The sequence below is a fragment of the Cyphomyrmex costatus genome, unplaced genomic scaffold, assembly GCF_001594065.2.
Source record: "Cyphomyrmex costatus isolate MS0001 unplaced genomic scaffold, Ccosl1.0 scaffold815, whole genome shotgun sequence".
Classification (NCBI taxonomy): Eukaryota; Metazoa; Arthropoda; class Insecta; order Hymenoptera; family Formicidae; genus Cyphomyrmex; species Cyphomyrmex costatus.
In genome coordinates, this window is record NW_017280392.1 from 478,602 (window position 1) to 495,423 (window position 16,822).

The 16,822-nt window shown below is 33.4% G+C and overlaps 5 protein-coding genes across 5 annotated transcripts in view; 3 read left to right on the forward strand and 2 right to left on the reverse strand.

Moving 5' to 3' along the window:
* LOC108781443 (uncharacterized) overlaps window positions 1-16,822 on the forward strand; it is a 101,005-nt gene that overhangs the window by 68,330 nt on the left and 15,853 nt on the right. The gene's annotated exons all lie outside the window — the stretch shown is intronic.
* LOC108781453 (UPF0235 protein C15orf40 homolog) lies at window positions 502-2,851 on the reverse strand. Its single transcript, XM_018549411.1, has 4 exons — window positions 2,527-2,851; window positions 981-1,074; window positions 700-827; window positions 502-626 (listed from the first exon to the last, which is right to left on the reverse strand). The coding sequence occupies exons 1-4, from the start codon at window positions 2,632-2,634 to the stop codon at window positions 537-539; spliced, it is 420 nt and encodes a 139-aa protein (XP_018404913.1). The 5' UTR covers window positions 2,635-2,851; the 3' UTR covers window positions 502-536.
* LOC108781449 (coiled-coil domain-containing protein 124) lies at window positions 2,408-5,008 on the forward strand. The gene is made up of 4 exons (XM_018549408.1): window positions 2,408-2,497; window positions 2,917-3,082; window positions 4,278-4,546; window positions 4,721-5,008. The coding sequence occupies exons 2-4, from the start codon at window positions 2,924-2,926 to the stop codon at window positions 4,914-4,916; spliced, it is 624 nt and encodes a 207-aa protein (XP_018404910.1). The 5' UTR covers window positions 2,408-2,497; window positions 2,917-2,923; the 3' UTR covers window positions 4,917-5,008.
* Window positions 5,708-11,209, reverse strand: LOC108781444 (uncharacterized). Its single transcript, XM_018549403.1, has 6 exons — window positions 11,141-11,209; window positions 8,393-9,076; window positions 7,609-7,960; window positions 6,692-7,500; window positions 6,059-6,440; window positions 5,708-5,905 (listed from the first exon to the last, which is right to left on the reverse strand). The coding sequence occupies exons 2-6, from the start codon at window positions 8,941-8,943 to the stop codon at window positions 5,777-5,779; spliced, it is 2,223 nt and encodes a 740-aa protein (XP_018404905.1). The 5' UTR covers window positions 8,944-9,076; window positions 11,141-11,209; the 3' UTR covers window positions 5,708-5,776.
* LOC108781422 (uncharacterized) lies at window positions 13,670-15,287 on the forward strand. The gene is made up of 5 exons (XM_018549374.1): window positions 13,670-13,901; window positions 14,294-14,614; window positions 14,715-14,899; window positions 14,961-15,090; window positions 15,247-15,287. Exons 1-5 carry the CDS (start codon window positions 13,670-13,672, stop codon window positions 15,255-15,257), a joined length of 879 nt encoding a protein of 292 aa, XP_018404876.1. The 3' UTR covers window positions 15,258-15,287.

The following is a 16,822-nucleotide window of genomic DNA, read 5'->3' on the forward strand; positions in this document are numbered from 1 at the left end:
GCAATTATATATGTAGCTGTTAAAAAATTTAATGTACATTAAATGTTACGAATATTGACAATATATATTAACTCGGTTAATTGCGTTCAAAAAATCAGATGTATAAATTGTATAATATTGTATAATATAAAATAATTGAACAACTTTTAACCCTTTCGATACTAACAACGGCTATAGTCGTCCAGCTCCCAATTGAACGCTCGCCATGCACTAATAACGACTATAATTTAACAATTCCTTTCCATGAATACTTTATATTACACGGTAAACTGCTATGCTTCTTCTCCAGTGAAGTGACATTTGCGTCATGATTGTTCCGTACAGTGGCAGCGTATTTGCGATTTGACTGTCCATACAGATGGAGGCAATAGTGAAAAATAAAGTCGTATCGAAAAGGTTAAACAAAAATATGCGAAAAGTAAGAGTATAAAGATAGGACAAATTAAAATATATTTATAAGGTAAAGATTATATGTATGTATAAATTGGGAAAAATCGTTTAATATGACAGAAAAATTTAGTAAAGAAGTGTAACATTTAATTATCCATCTCTCCTTTCAACTTCGCCAAAACTTGATCTGTCGTAATTCCTGACACTATAACTACTTTTTGCCGACTTCGGGATCCCTGCAAAAAGAAAAAGTTTAAAAAATGTACAAACTAATAAAACTAATTTAAATTAATTGAAATTAACACTAACCCGATCCAAAGATACATCAGATTTTCTTACTCCAAAAATCGCAGCTAAATACTTAACGAGTTCGGCATTGGCTTCACCTTCCGTTGGTGGGGCGGAGATTGCAATGCCTACTGCTTCGTCAGAAATATCTATGGATATTCATTTTTCAGCAATAATTATGCGATTGTGTTAATGAAATTCTTTCCTTTTTTTTTTTATAAAACATAGAATACATGATAGTCTTAAAACAGGGCGCTTTTTTTTATAATAAAAAAATGTTATCAAATGATATTTCGCATTACCGGTAACGTTGTTACATTTTGCTCCGGGCTTAGCCTGAATTTTAATTGCGACGTTTCCGTCTTTATTTAAAACCACAGGTCCCGTAGATGGATCCTGCAAACAATGCGTTAATGGAGGCAATTTCTCAACACACTCGGTATGTAAAAGCGCTGGCAAGCAACCAACGTCCCGTTGCGTATTTATTATTTCCGGAAAAGCGAGAGGTTGAGTGATCATCGTATAAATTATGCGTTGTTTCTTAGCATTGCTGCGCCTTATGTGCAAGAACCATAAAGCTTGGTATTACATTTGTTCGTTACTATCGAACGATAAATTTTTCAAACCTGTTGATTGGCTATACGATAGAAATTTGAGAACCTCTCTGTTTTGCAATCAGCACATTAAAATGGACTTAAAAATGAATTTATAAGTGGCAAATAAAATCATGATGTTCCTTTGATACATTATTGACTTCTGGGTTCTACTTAAATATATGTATGTATAATAAGTCTTTATTAGTATATGTAAACTTTTAGTAAAAGTTATAGCTATCTGAATACGTATTTTAAGTAAGAAAAACTTTTTTTTGGATTCAATTGGATTGAAAAATTGTATTTTCTATTGAAAATTATAAATTGATAAGTATTCACAACGCACAGGAAAGCTGATATTACTTTTAAATTAAAAGAAATGTGCTTCATGCAATTCTTATAAATGAATAAAAATGCATTCAGGTTAAAAAAAGGTTCATTTTAATATATAATTCATTTTATATAGTTCATTTTAATGTTCGCAAATACGTATTTCTATTGAAAATAAAAATCGGAGCATAAGTCGAATATAAATGAAGAGTAATAAAAGTATAATAAAATGTTTTAAGGAGCATGAATTAGAACAATGGAACGTAAAGGAAGCATTAAAACGCTTTGTAAACGTTTTACGCTTCATTTACATTCCATTGTTTCAATTTACGTACCTTAAAACGTTTGATTACGCTTCTGTCCCTCTCCCTTTACATTCCACTCACATTTCTTCTAGTCTTATTTTATTTTCACAAGGGAATCTGAATCGATTTTAATCCATTCTTGTATTATATATATGTTGGGTCGGAATTTCTATATAAAAATTTTATTTTCATGGCCCTCTAATCTAAACTATTAATCGAAAAATATTTATTTAGAGAATGTACATAGTATATCTTCCATAAAGAACACGACAATATTAGAGATTATATCAGAATAGAGCATATGATCTCTCTCTGTCTCTTTTCGACAGTCGCTTTGTACGCCACCACGTGCTAAGTGACAGATGTCACAGTTTCATCCACGTGTAATATTTTGTACACATGTACAATAAATTTGCAATCGCGGCAATAATGACAAGAACTACGAATCGTAACTATCATAAGGTTGGCAGACGTGGCTAGTCACTTTTATCGACACGGAACGGAGTGGCCAGAGATGGTAAAGTGTACATAACAGAAAATGTCACATTATTTTCGTGATAGGTGATCGACTATCGTATGGGCGAGACATCGGTAAGTACAAGATCAAGATGATCACTCACATCAGTGCCGGTCACCTTTGACGTCTTCGCATTCCTCGTCGACCGTTGTTTCGACATTTCGCGCGTGACGATTAAATACTTGCAGCTGCTTTTAAACCGCGTAACCATGTGCTTTTCGTGAAATCGTTTATCGTCCGCTCGTAAGATTGAAAATACACACACGCGCGATTCTCTTCGTGTTATTGTGCCTTGGAATGCCGATTATTTTGAAGCCTCCTAACCTGAATCTTAAGAATTTTCACGATGATTCCGCGCATGTCATATAGGCTATTGCCAACTCAAAAATATAATAAAACGCATGCCCACTAATTTCGAATACAGAGGAGCACGATAATACAAATCAAATGCAAAATTTGAAAATAACAATAATGAAGATTTATTACGTCGCAGATCAAACATGCCGAAGAAATTTGTGGGTGAGAATAGCAAGGCGGTTGCCGCCCGGGCTAGAAAAGCAGCGGCTAAAGAAGCTGAAACTATTAAAAAAGCGCAAGAAGCCGAAGACAAAGCATGGGAGGACAATGATAAGCAAGTATTGAAGAAAAAACAAAAACAGGTACGTGTTTTATAGAATTAATATTATCAATAAAATATTAAACATTAAGGATAGATATATATTATACAACACATGTTTATATTTATACTTATATATACGAAAGTTGTGTCCATTACACTCTGTTTTGATTAAATAACACGTTTTTATACTTATTTATACTTATTATTATTTTCATTATTATAAAAACTGAAATTTTAAAAATAATAAAAATCTTAATGTTTTTATATTTAATTATTCAAAATAATACAAAATGTCATTATGATTTATCGACTAATTACAAAGATTTAGAAGAACAAATAAATATTTTGTTTACTAGAGATCTAATTTCTGCATCACGATGTGACTTTATATAAATAATCTTGATACATAAAGTACTTATATTAGGTGTACAAATTAATTCTCGGATCCTACCTTTCAGTGACCTCAGAACCCGTTTATGTTGAACCTCCCCTGTAGTCATTTTAAAGTGTCATCTTTTAGCTTTAAAATGAGATACAATATTTGATCTTCCTGTGAATATAACTTGAAAAATCAATAGTAAACAAGTAAACACGATGTCGTTTGAAAAGTAACATTTGAGACACTGCCTTCTTTTCGCGTTTCAACTTAAAAAAACGCGGCTGAGGCAAAAGAAATTTGTTCGATTTATAACGAAAATGCTGTATTGTACAGTACGTATAAAAAATGGTTCCAACAGTTTCGAGAGGGAAATTTCGACCTTGAAGATCCTGAACGCTCTGGTTAACCAAAAAAAGTGGAAGAACTGGAGTTGGAGGAAATTTTGAAGAAGAATTCTTACCAAACACAATTAGAACTTGCAAATACGCTTGGAGTAACCCAGCAAGATGTTTGTATTCATAGTTTTTATAAATAGGTGTCAAAATTGATCAAAAAAGGCTGAGAATTAATTTGTACATCTAGTATTAAGAAGAATTGAGATTTTTGTCGTTTATTTTATAATATATTCCTATACATTTCTATTGGAATACAGATTTAAAAAATGCTACTTTTTATTCAAATAATTTATGATTCAGATGGTAAACTACTACTAAGAAGAAATTTGTTTTATTACTTTCAAATTTAGAATAATTTTTTCATAATTTTTTATTATTTCAAAATATCAATCGAACATTCTTAAAAAGACAACCGCGTCAGTGTTTGAATTGAGTCAAAATACACATTTTATTGTATGCAGGAAGACATCGAGAAAAAACGTCAACAGCAATTAGAAAAAAAAGCGGAAGCAAAAGCCCTACTTGAAAAGGAAATGGCAAATATAAAAGTTGGTGGCAAGCAGCTTGCTTCAAAAATTACCAGAGCCGAAATCGTTGCTATCACTGAAAAACGAAATCAAGTGGCTATGAAGAAAAAAGAAGAGGAGAAACCGATCGAGGAAAATTTAAACAGATTGATTTTGGAAGGTGAAACGGCTCATGGTATTGACGAGGCTATATCCGTTTTAAGGTAATTAAATTACGTTTAAGACATTAGAATGTATCTATGCAAAATCTTATTTTATATATCTACAATTATAAATGTAAAACATCTTTAATTTATTGTATTTTATATTTATTGCATATATATATAATAGTTAAATTTAATTTCTCTTGTTATCTTGTTGTATTATTTTATTTTTAGCTCAAAAGATCCTGAAATAGATCGACATCCAGAGAAACGGATGAAAGCCGCGTACGCGAGCTTTGAGGAACGAATGATGCCGATGATTAAAGAACAAAATCCTACTTTGAGATTGAGTCAGTTGAAACAGATACTTAGGAAAGAATGGATGAAGTCTACTGAGAATCCGCTTAATCAAACGTCATTAAATCGCTGACGGTCATGGTGATATCAAACGAACGTGACACATATTTGCGCGTCGTCGACTGATCAATTATTTAATTTTGTTAAAATAAATAACCATTGTGATGTAATCATCTGTATACAATTTTTATTTGTAAAACATAACTTATAAAGTACTGTATATGAAAAATAACGATATATAAATCATCTTTGGTAAATTTATACGTTATTCCACACATAGCCTCTGTTTAATATTTGCTAGATCACTTTAAATAATTTTTTTTCTGACACAAAAGAGAGAGAAAGAGAAAATAACTTTTTAATAAAAATTATTTATTTTAAATAGGAAAGCACGATATACAATTTATTTATTAAAAATTCTCTGGTCAAGTATTAAATTTAAAGTTTAAAATGGAATCGGACTTATCCGAATCTTATACTTGACAGCACATATTGAAGGTTTGGTTTGATTCACATTTACGATGTTTAAGAATCATTTCTTATTATTCATCAAATGTTAAACAAGGACATATGATACTTATATATATTGTAAGCGCGAATCAGCTCGAGTATTAAAAATTTAGAAATATATGAAGTTATTTTAAGTGATCTAGACAAATGAGACGTTTCATATTCATTTTATCTGTACATTTTTTCTGTATATATCTGTACAAAACTTGGCACATTTTTACGAGGCCACACTTCATTAATTTATCCTATCATTTAATTTAATCGAAGATTAAAACTTCTTGACTTGTATCTTACGTTTTTCAGTTAAATATTATATTTGACTGAGATAATTAAATTAATTGATAAATAGTTTGTTAATTGCTTGAGTCAATGCAATTTTGGTATGATATAGCATTTTAGTTTTCTTAAAATCAGGATATCGCTCTACTGCCATTTTTTGTTTTTCCATAAATCTATAAAGCAATGTATCATGTGATTCAGTTGTTGAGGGCATTCAGTCATTGGATTGTGACCAGCCATTGGAATAGCTTCGAGGAAAGCCTTCACCATTGTCTAAAAAATTAAGATAATTTCAAGATCAAGTTCAAATCAAGATGTTATTTTTTAAAAAGTCTAGTTATACATATATATAGTTTTTATATTTTATATTTTTCGTTTATATACACATAATATTTAACTGGATGATAGGTCATGATATGAACTTACTCTTTCCATTTGACATTCTTGTACTAGCGACACTTTGTTGTCTCTTAGTCCATGTACGAGAAGCGTTGGTGTGCATACCTTCCTGTGGAAGGCATAATCACCCTGCGGCCAATTCATGCCTTTCAATATGTATTTCATGTGCGAAGGCCACTGTTTCATCGATTCTTGACCGCAATAAGGATGCTGTCGGCCTCGAGCGGAATAGAGAATATCTCGATGAAAACCGCACATCAACAGAGGCGCGAGAATCGCCCTGAGACAGCAATGGCCCGCGCATTCCGTGCTCGGTGGAGCAAGAGGTGTTGGACCGCCGCCTGATATTAGCACAAGTTGATGAATATTGCTATCGTATTTACAAGCTAACGCCGTAGCAAAACTGCACCTGGAATTCACATAAGATGTAAGCAGATATAATATCAGATATTATAATATCTATGTCAATAGTTTTTCTATAATATAAAAAAACTTATTGTTTTATCTAATAAATCTATATAATATAAAAATAATATATAAATTAACATAATATAATAAATCTAATATAAAATTTTTTTTTATAAAAGTGATTATTCGAGATTATGGAAAAGTAAAAAAGAATATTTTATAAAGCACAGTTTTAAGCAAACAATATCTTACCCGTAATTATGTGCGACTAAGACGCACTTCTCCCCAGGTTTAAAAGCGTAATAGTGTAGAACAGCGTCCAAATCCTTGAGTAACTTGTTGAAATGATAATCTCTAGAACGTCTGGGCGCTGAACTCATACCGTGCCCGAGCATATCTGGAGCAATGCAAGGATAACCGAGAGAAGAGAAATACTGCAGCTGATGTTCAAAGACTTCTGCCGAGGAACCAAAACCGTGTAGAAAAACTATAGTTGGTTTTTTGATTCTTCGAAGTGTTACCGAATCGCAGAGATTTAGTTTAGTATTTTCCTGCGAAGAGATTTCATCGAACTCCACCCATTTCTTGTAATCGTTAAGCTCGATGGGAGAACTTTCCGTTAATTTTACGTCGATCTTTAATAGAGTCTCATCATTTGGAGATGAATCTCTGTCGTTACTTTGGAATTCTAAGCGTAGTTTTTCGAAATTACAATCCATGTTAGCAGTATCTTCCAATCGCTCCACTTTCCAGTCAGGATCTATCGATGATGTCTCAAGTTTAGACGAAGTTTGTACAATCTCCTGAGAGTCAATCTCACGTTCTTCCTCTACTAGAACAACTTTTTGCAAATTTTTTTCGAGACTATCTTCTTCCGAGTTATTCGTCACAGAACCTCTTCCCAACTTCTCATCAATAATTCGTAAAAGAGATTGCTCAAAGCTGGGTTCTTGATCAGATAGCTGAAACTCGATGGTCTCTACGCTATTTATTCCAGAATCCACACAATCCAATTTTTCTGAAGGGATTCTTTCCGTTGATATTCCGAGGTATAAACCTGTTATCCCAAAAATAGTACAACAGTAGTGAAAAGTTTTATTATGTACAAAGAATATCTTTTAATGAAGTAATAAAAATAATCTTATTTTTTTTTTTAAATATCGCTTACTGTGTTTAGTTGCAGAACAATCGAAATCTAGAGAAGCTAATTCATCAGTTGAACCGACGAAAGCGGGATTCACATAACCCTCGCTTATTGAAACTCTGGCGAATTGAGTTTTACACTCGTTTTCTGTAATCCATTCCTCCTGCGTCTTATCCTCTAAAAGACGGGGATTAATATCGATAAAGGAATCATTTTCGTCCTTTTTTATTGGAATTTTTTCTTTGGATTTATCGGACTGCGATTTCATCAAATTATTTTTCGTTTGTTGCCAAGAACGTTGAACATTTTCTTTCTCCACCCTAGTTATATGCTTAACGGTATCATCAAGTACCTCTTCTAGAAGTGTATTGATATACCTATATAAAATTTATATATTTTTATTTTCATATATTATACATTCAAGCCAAATAAATTTCTTAATTTATCAAATACAGTAGAACTCCGTTTATTTGCACTTTATCTATACGAACAAGTTTATATATTTATATATACTCATAATTGAGCACTTTTGATTTCAGTTTTCAAATTTAACAAATTTAAACATCAGCTATTATTATTGAAACTAAAAAGTATCGACAGAAGAAAGAGCTAGTGAGAGTTTTTATTATCTGAATTATTCGGTTATAGCGGGAAAAACTTGTCTCTCGAATGTTCGGATAAATGAAGTTTTACAGTAATATATAGAAAAAGACGAAGAAAAATAACGGACATCTCAAGATATTGTATACAGGATGTATTTATGTTATTATTTTATTATTAAAAATATTTAATAATAATATTAAACTTACCTTTCTAAATCCTTAACAATTTGTTGTTTCGTGCTCTGCTCGAACGACTGCGGATCAGTCATTAATGTCGAAGACACCGTCGTTTCGTTTACGCAATCGGAAAGTTCCGCGGTGTCCCGTAACTTTTGCAAATTTACGGAGACTCTCTGCTCCAATTCTTCGATACCACGTGCGTTTTTCTCGGCCTCGCAGAGACTTGTTCGGATGTGATTTAATTCTGCAGATATTCGCTCTTCGGTGGTGCTTAACGCGCCGATGGACTGGCGAAAAGAACACCTGCAATTTCCGGACGGATGCGGCCTCCTGGTCCACCGATTAAAGAAATTGTCGTTGACCGACTCCGTCCGGTTGACCGCTGTACTCTCATAATACCAGCCGCTCTTCAGGGTCGGTCTGAGAACGCGCAGCGTGCGTCGTGGTGCCACGATAAAAAAGTCGCAGTCGGGCAACTCGATTCTGCCGGGACTGACTCGATTCCGATTCCTCCAACACTCGAAAACCTTGCCGTACCAAGGAGACCCCACTGGAATCTCCTCTTTCTCCGTTGCCATCGTTTCTTTTTCGAGATCCGCGGTCGAATCATAAATACATCAGTATAGCCGATTTCCGAACAGCCGAATACACGACTGTCATAGCTTCGGCATGGTTGCTAATTCCTATTTGCTTATAGCTCTTAGTTGCTGCCTATGAAATGAATAATACAATTCAATGATATAATTAATGCGTTTTATTTATCTAAATAACAGTTATAATATTTATATTGACTTTTCAATACATTTTCCTTGTAATTTTTTGAACTAGATATAAATAAGTATCTATGCTCAATAATTTATTTAACTATATATGTGGAAAGTTTTGTATCCAGATTCACTTTTTTAATAAATTAACAATCATAAAAATATAATAATTATTTATTTCAATCATTAATTAACTACTATATATATCAGTAAAATTCCTGACAGTTGCTCCAAATGTCATTCCGCTTAGATTGCTAATGTTATAATTATAGATCAGTGAGTTTTTATTGCGCAAATAGCGACTTTCTCGGTTTACAACACTTTTCCTACGTGTTCCCTGTACTCAAGCGATAAGATTTCCCCACAAAAAGAAACGAAAGTGTTCTTTTCACGGTCGAATAATTCGAAACAACTTTGAAGGCATGTTACTTTCAAAAAATGATATTTATTCGTATATACACACGAGTTTGAATTCGTTTTTTTAACGAGTTATATATTCTTGTGACAATGAAACTTTGAATAACGAGAATGCAAGTTACAAACACAGTAATTTAAGCTTAGAGAAGGAGTTTAACCAAATAGCTAATTATAGCATTCTTTTACAGCGACGTAAGTATCTCTGTCTGTCTCTCTCCCTCTTTCTCTATCGGAATAATCTCCTATTTAACTATACCAGGAAAAAGTATAACGTCAAAGCGTATATGTAATGATGAGCATATAATTTAATGTTCGTTCAATGATTTCACTTTTTTTCGTAGAACCATATACTATTGAATATGTTCGTGGACTTTTAAAACCCAAGCGAGAAATAAGACATGTAATAATATTGATATTAACAATTTAGATAATATATTAATCCGATTGTGGATTATCTACGTACAAATGATTTTGAATCTTTATGCAGAATTATTCAGTCATATTTTCGAAATTATTAACTATCGTTAATTGGATTTCGATCATTAGAGTTTTTACATTTTTCATTGAAAAAAGTGATTAGTCATAGTTACATTTAGTTTTTGCTAAATATTTGGTTACTATTATTATATTTGATATAATAGTTATTATATATTTGATAATATTATATATTTGATAATATTATATATTTGGTAATAATTATCAAATATTTAGTATATATCACTAAATATTTAGACTATAATAAAATGTTTGATAAATATTGTTAAATTATTCAATTTAATTTTTACCAAATATTTAGTAAATATTACTATGCAATTTAGTTTAACTGTTATGTGATAAAATCTAGAGAAAATAATTCTTCAAATGTTGTAAATAAAATAAAATGAATGCGCATTGGTTCCAAAATCCAATGAAAAAATGCTCTCTACGATGAATTTTTGTAAATCAAATTTTTCGTGTATCTGATTAGAAGATTATACCTTAATGAAGATTTTATGAATTTGGTATAATTAATATAGTATATAAACATTTTAAGTCTAGGTATGTGATAGTTTTTAATGCTGAAAATAATTTATCATTCGGAATAATAAATCATATAACATATAACTTTAAATATGGAGAGAAATTTTCACTATCACAATTTAATAATATTTGATAATATAATACTTATGACATATTTTATTCAATGCTATTAAAATTTGATAATAATTATTAATGTTTAATTGAATGCTCTCTACGATGAATTTTTGTAAATCAAATTAACTGAATTTGTAGTAGATTTTACTAAAATTTTGTTTATTGAACTCATAATTTCGTTTTATTTAACTAAATTATTTAATAATTATTAGCAAATGTATTTAATTGACACTACTTCACCCCGAAGCATTTATAATAATAACAGTTAACAGATACTAGCAACTATTACCAAATTTCCTTTTTTCGATATAAAAAATACGGGAATCCGAAATTATTTTCGAAATATTTGTTATAGTCTTGCTCCAAAAAAAATAAAATATTTGAAGCTCTTCTACATACGTATTTGATTCTTAATTTAGAAATCCAACGCCAAAAGATACTTTACAGAAGTATTATTTACCTTCCCAAAGCGGAGCAGCATGTGCGTAACACAACACCACATATACTAGTCTAACGAATGATACTTCACTACACTGAATATCAAGGGAGAATGGACGCAATGTAGAAACGTTCACTTCGATCTTCGCGAGAGTTTAACAACTGTTTTACGACGACTTGATGCACCCGGGCGCGATCAGTTGCGTCCTGTCGATCACTGTGTTTTCGTCAAGAAGCGTCAACAACACACGCAATGATGATGGTGATGATGATGATGATGGTCCATCAGGACGCGGGCGTCGTCCATCGGAGTTCGCTGTCGCACGGACTCGCATCGAATGGTACCACCGCGGCGGGGCGTCGCGCATTTTTTTCCGTGGGCGTTTCTCAACCGGCAAATTAAGTCAGGAAAATTGAGGACGATTAATACTTGAGGCACGCAGCACGTCGGCTCACACGGCGGCCATTGTACGTCTCGAACACACGGATGGGGCCAGTACGTTCAACAGAGAGCGAGACCCGCTGTCCCCCTACCATCGGTGGGGAAGTCGATCGTATACAGGGCGTTTAGAAAGTCCGCATCGACCTCACCTGCCTCTAGTTCGATTGAAACCACTGTTAAATGGAATGTGTGTCTGCGATATGTAAATATACGTTCATTAAAAATCATATATTGTAGTATCTTATTGTTAGGAAATCGTAATCTTCAAAGTTACGAATGACATAGTACTTCGAACATTGTCTCTCAACTAGAACGAGTCACGATAACGTCAAAATGTGACGTTAAAATCATTACTGACTGAAAAGTGACTTTTAGTAATCATTTTGGAGCCATTTTGATATCACTTTGATGTCATATAATAATTTGTGCTCTGCTCTTGGGCTAATACTAATATTATTTCATGATAAAAAATCGGAGTATTGAAGAGTATCCGTGTCAGACATTGTGTGAACTAATTCCTATTTTGTCGCCACCCTTTAATGAATCTTTCGTCAACAGCTTTGTACATGTAACTGGTAGCGGTACTCTCCCTTGAATGGAGACTTCCATGACCGGAAGAGACCTTATAAATCGCGATAAATCACGTATGTGGATACGAGCGTGAAAGATTTTATAATCGTATGACCTATTAAAGTGGTTCACAGTGATCGACACGAATACAAGTACAGTAAATAACTGTACTAAGACATCAGACCGAAGAAATGGAGTACATAAAAAATCAAATTGATAATGCAATTTTCAGCTGCAATCAGGCTGTTCAAATAACAGTTCGTACCCAAGAATGCAAGAATAAATTAAAATTCCAAAAGCGTATTTATTCGCGCGCGACTTTATCGATGAGTAATGTAAGTAGAGGAAACGATTTGTTGCTCTATAATTTCCAGAAGATTATGATAAGAGCAAGGGTCGCTGACCTATTCGAAGTAGCGATTTTATCGTTCAATATTTGCTAAGCTAGAAGATGAACTAAGGTAAAGGTACCAGTTAGTGGACGTGAACCAATTACTGGACAACGTGATAAAACATTTCAAATATTAGGCTTTTAACGATTTATACGATTCTAAATAAATATAATATGTTATTAAATTTTTATAAACAACAAATTGATTTTGAGTCGTACATGTGATTAATATTTAAAATTTTGTAGCACTTTCTCTAACAAATTGAGTCACGTTCACTAACTGTTCACTAACTAGTACTTTATTTACTTTATTTTTAAAATATTAGATCCAAAATTCTAATTAAGGCGGTGTATATTTATAGAATTACTTAATTTAGTTCGATTGTAATAAAGCGAGCATTCTGCGAGCAATTCTGTTGTATCATATCACAATTAACCGAGGTAATTTCTTCAAGCGCGCATAAAAAAATTCGCGCGGTAATACACACATGCGGAATGTGATGACACGTTTTGAATAAATGTGTTTGCGGAACAAACGAGTTGTGAGATAGCGCTCGAGAAACATTATGAGGAAGAAAGGTGCAAGTCAAGATGTCTTAGCGCGAACAACTTAAAAATAAAGAAGCATTAAACGCAGTAATTTATTTAAAACGCACCGTTGTAAAATAGAAAATTCTCCTGTCTTTTATTAATTTCTTTGTATTGCCAATCTTTATCGAACTATATATACATCTAATGAACTCATCGTGTGAATATTATCATGTCTGTGGATGGCGCAGCCCATATTATCATTAAGAAAGTATGTTTTAGCAGCTTGCAACCCCTGCCTTCGTTACGCCGCGCGTACCGCAGCTTTCCGGAGAGGTTGCGCGGATAGCGGACGACAGCCTCGCAGCGGCCGGTGTTCGCGATAAGCAGTGCAAATTTGAGTTGCACTCCGTTACCAAGAGGCAGATAACAATTTACGCGTTAAAATATTAGCCGACGTGCGACGTATCTTTACGAGGGCGTGCGGTGTAAACATTTCCAACTTTTACAGCGTAAATGTCGGTAATGGTCATTAACCCCGTAGCCCCGGGTTAGTGGCTTAAGGTATAAAGGGTTGTCGCTCATCTCGCTCGATTACTTCGTTGAGAGAACTCGACGCTATGGAAGTGACGCACTTGCTCGTTGTGTATCTTCTCGTCGGTTTAAGCACACTGTTAGTGCACGCTGAAAAGAATGCCGAAGTCGACGGAGTTACCGAGGCACCGATTACCGAGGATCAGCAGAAGGTGTACGATGAATGCCGGAATCCGGACTACAAAAAATACGTAAAGTGTTTAATGAGGCCGAAGAGACACGGTCATCACACAAACCACGGAGACGGGCCGGAAACTGGTAGAGATCACCAATCGCTATAACCATCGAGATAAACACGGGAATTCGCGTGCCGCTCGGAAGCGCTCCGCTCAGACATATTATGCAACTGCAGCTGTTGCACGATCACTTAGAAAGATAATCCGTTGCATTAAATTAAAATTACTGGATCTTTTATAACGTAACAGACGCAGTAGTTATGCAACACGGTTAAATATAAACGTTTGCGCGATTTTCAAGTACGACCGTTAAATATAAACGCGATATAAATATTGTATATCGTGACACGCAGTCTTTATTGTTATACAGTTAATTATACGTAATTATACATGCTGTATCATCGAAGTGCCGATTGTTTGGTTCGTGTTACACGAAAATTGTGCCTTACTATTGTAAATGATAAAATTCTACAGATCCCACTCACTGTCTGGAAACGTGTCTAAAAAAGTGCGACCATCACTTGGATCACGAGTGCGAAAAAAAATGCGGCTATTGCATGAAAAGAACCAGGCACAGGCATCAGATCATTACGGAATATGAGACGGAATGCGATTCGGGAAACTGCAGTCCATCCAGTGGCGGGTTAAGGACTACTAATATAACAACGCACATCGGCATTAATAATATCATTAACCCTTTCGGGGGAGGCGGTGCTAATGGTAGTAGAGTCAATATTTTTGGAAATGGCACTGGGTGGGGTCCAGGTGGTCCAGGATTTCCAGGAGGCTGCTGTCGTAAGCTTCTATTTCTTAATATAGAATCTAATATTTAACTTCCCTGAAATGCAATTTGTTAGATAAAGGACATTTTAATAAAGTCAGCCTCCATTTACAGCACCCGGAAGTCCTTGCCAACCAGGTAGCCCCCCCTGTTACCCTGGAATCCCTGGATCAATACCATCGCTTCCTATAGTACCTCAAATTTCGTTAGTACCACAAATTACGTATGGAGTAGGATTTGGAGCTGCAGGTGGTTGCGCGTATAACCAGTGGCTTTGTATTCAACAAACCGGCGCACAGGTAGACATATCGTATTGAGTCAGAAATATTTTTTATATATTAAAAAACAATGTAATCGTAGTTTCCAAGTGGGCAGCCCGATTGCTCTGGATGCGGCAATCCTCTCTTACGCTACAAGTGTGACGTAAATTGTTACGCAACTCAGAACACAGCTACTAAATCACCTTGTAGAAGTCCGGAATGCGTTGGTGGTAAGCGTTTATTATTTATACTCATTTATTAACACTATCATTAATTAATTTCAAACGCTAAAAATTTCTTTTTTGTTTACTGTTGTTAATAATGATATTTCTACTTTTATTTGTGCACGTATAAACGCAATATTATTATATTATTCTATATTTTAGGTTCCACGTAGAAATATATCGGATTTGTTGAAAGCGGACTGTTAAAATCGAAGAATATTTTATTGATCACTCATATTGTTTATATTTATAGCTTATCCTATGGTGGACTCGATAAGAAATTATAGCCGTAAAGAAGCCTTAGATTTATCATAAAACAATTCTTCATCTACTATTCGCTGAAATAATTATCTATATATGTGATCTGTTTTCCAACATTAACTTGTGAAATAAAGGCAGTTTTATTTTTCTTTTACAAAATCTTTGCTCTGACTATGTGTACGTCGAAATATTATTTATTGATGAATTTTGTTGATCGGTTGTATAATATAGAAAAAAGTATACCGATAGGAATGCGGCTATGTATATATGGTTGTCAGTCTCTTGGTGCAATACGAGGAATTTCTATCATGATTAAGAGACTACTAGAGCCGCCAATAATTACCGCTTAAATAATTACTGTTAAAATTATATAAATTAATTAAATTATAAAACAATAAAATAAAGAAAAACGGCTTATATGATTAAAAATCAATCATCAAACAATTGAAAAACAAGAAGCCAATTATTATAAATTACTTTGAATACTAATCCAAAATCATGCTATATTACAAACTTTTATCTCTTTTTATTACACTTTTATATTTTGTTTATAACAGCCGGTGATAAAAATGGTATAAAATTAAAAATGGCATACCGGTAGAAAAATTAAAAATTATGCGATGGAATAAAAAGCTAAACTCATCCTATCTTAATAAACATTACTAATATAAATTTCGAGGCTGTATCGGAAAACTGTTACAATTTGGACACTCATTGGCATTCCAATGTCCAAATTAAAATATTAGTAATGTTTATAAAGAATAAATTTAATTTTTGATGTAATTTTAAATTTTCCGATTTGTATATAATTTTTAATTTTATATCATTTTTATCACCAACTGTTATATTTATAATGATCTCGTGTATAAATCGAAACGTTTGTAATAATACATGATTTTGGATTAAAATAATTTAATTTGCTCATAGCCTCTTTTTATTAAATTAAAAATTATACACTTTTAGTGAATGTAGAATAATAATAAGGTTTGAAAATCTGTTACAATATGAAACAGTTAAAAAATGTCTATAGATCTATTATTTAGACATATAGTTAAAAATAGCGTTAGAATGTAATGTATGTAATGCAAGTAAATAAATGAATGGTCATATTGAAACTACAAATGCAATTGTAAAATTTGTCTTGCATTATGCGTAACGCATCGGCAGTCATTGGCGCGCCGATCGCCGGCATCGACTGCATTGCGTGGACAGACGATGTGCTTTCGAACCCCTACGGACAAGCGAGTGCGAGAAGGCTCCATCAGGTGTCAAGGTGGGAACAGGTGCTGGAAGCGTAGAACCGCAATATTCAGGTGCACCGTAGCGAAAGACTGTGACATTATGACGTTTACGAGAAGACTGAGTACAAAACGAACGGAATTGCTTTTTATTCTTGTTTTTCAACGTGCCACAGAGCGGGAAGTTGAAAGAGATTTTCTCTGAGACGATCAATGATATACTAGAACGAGAAAGATTC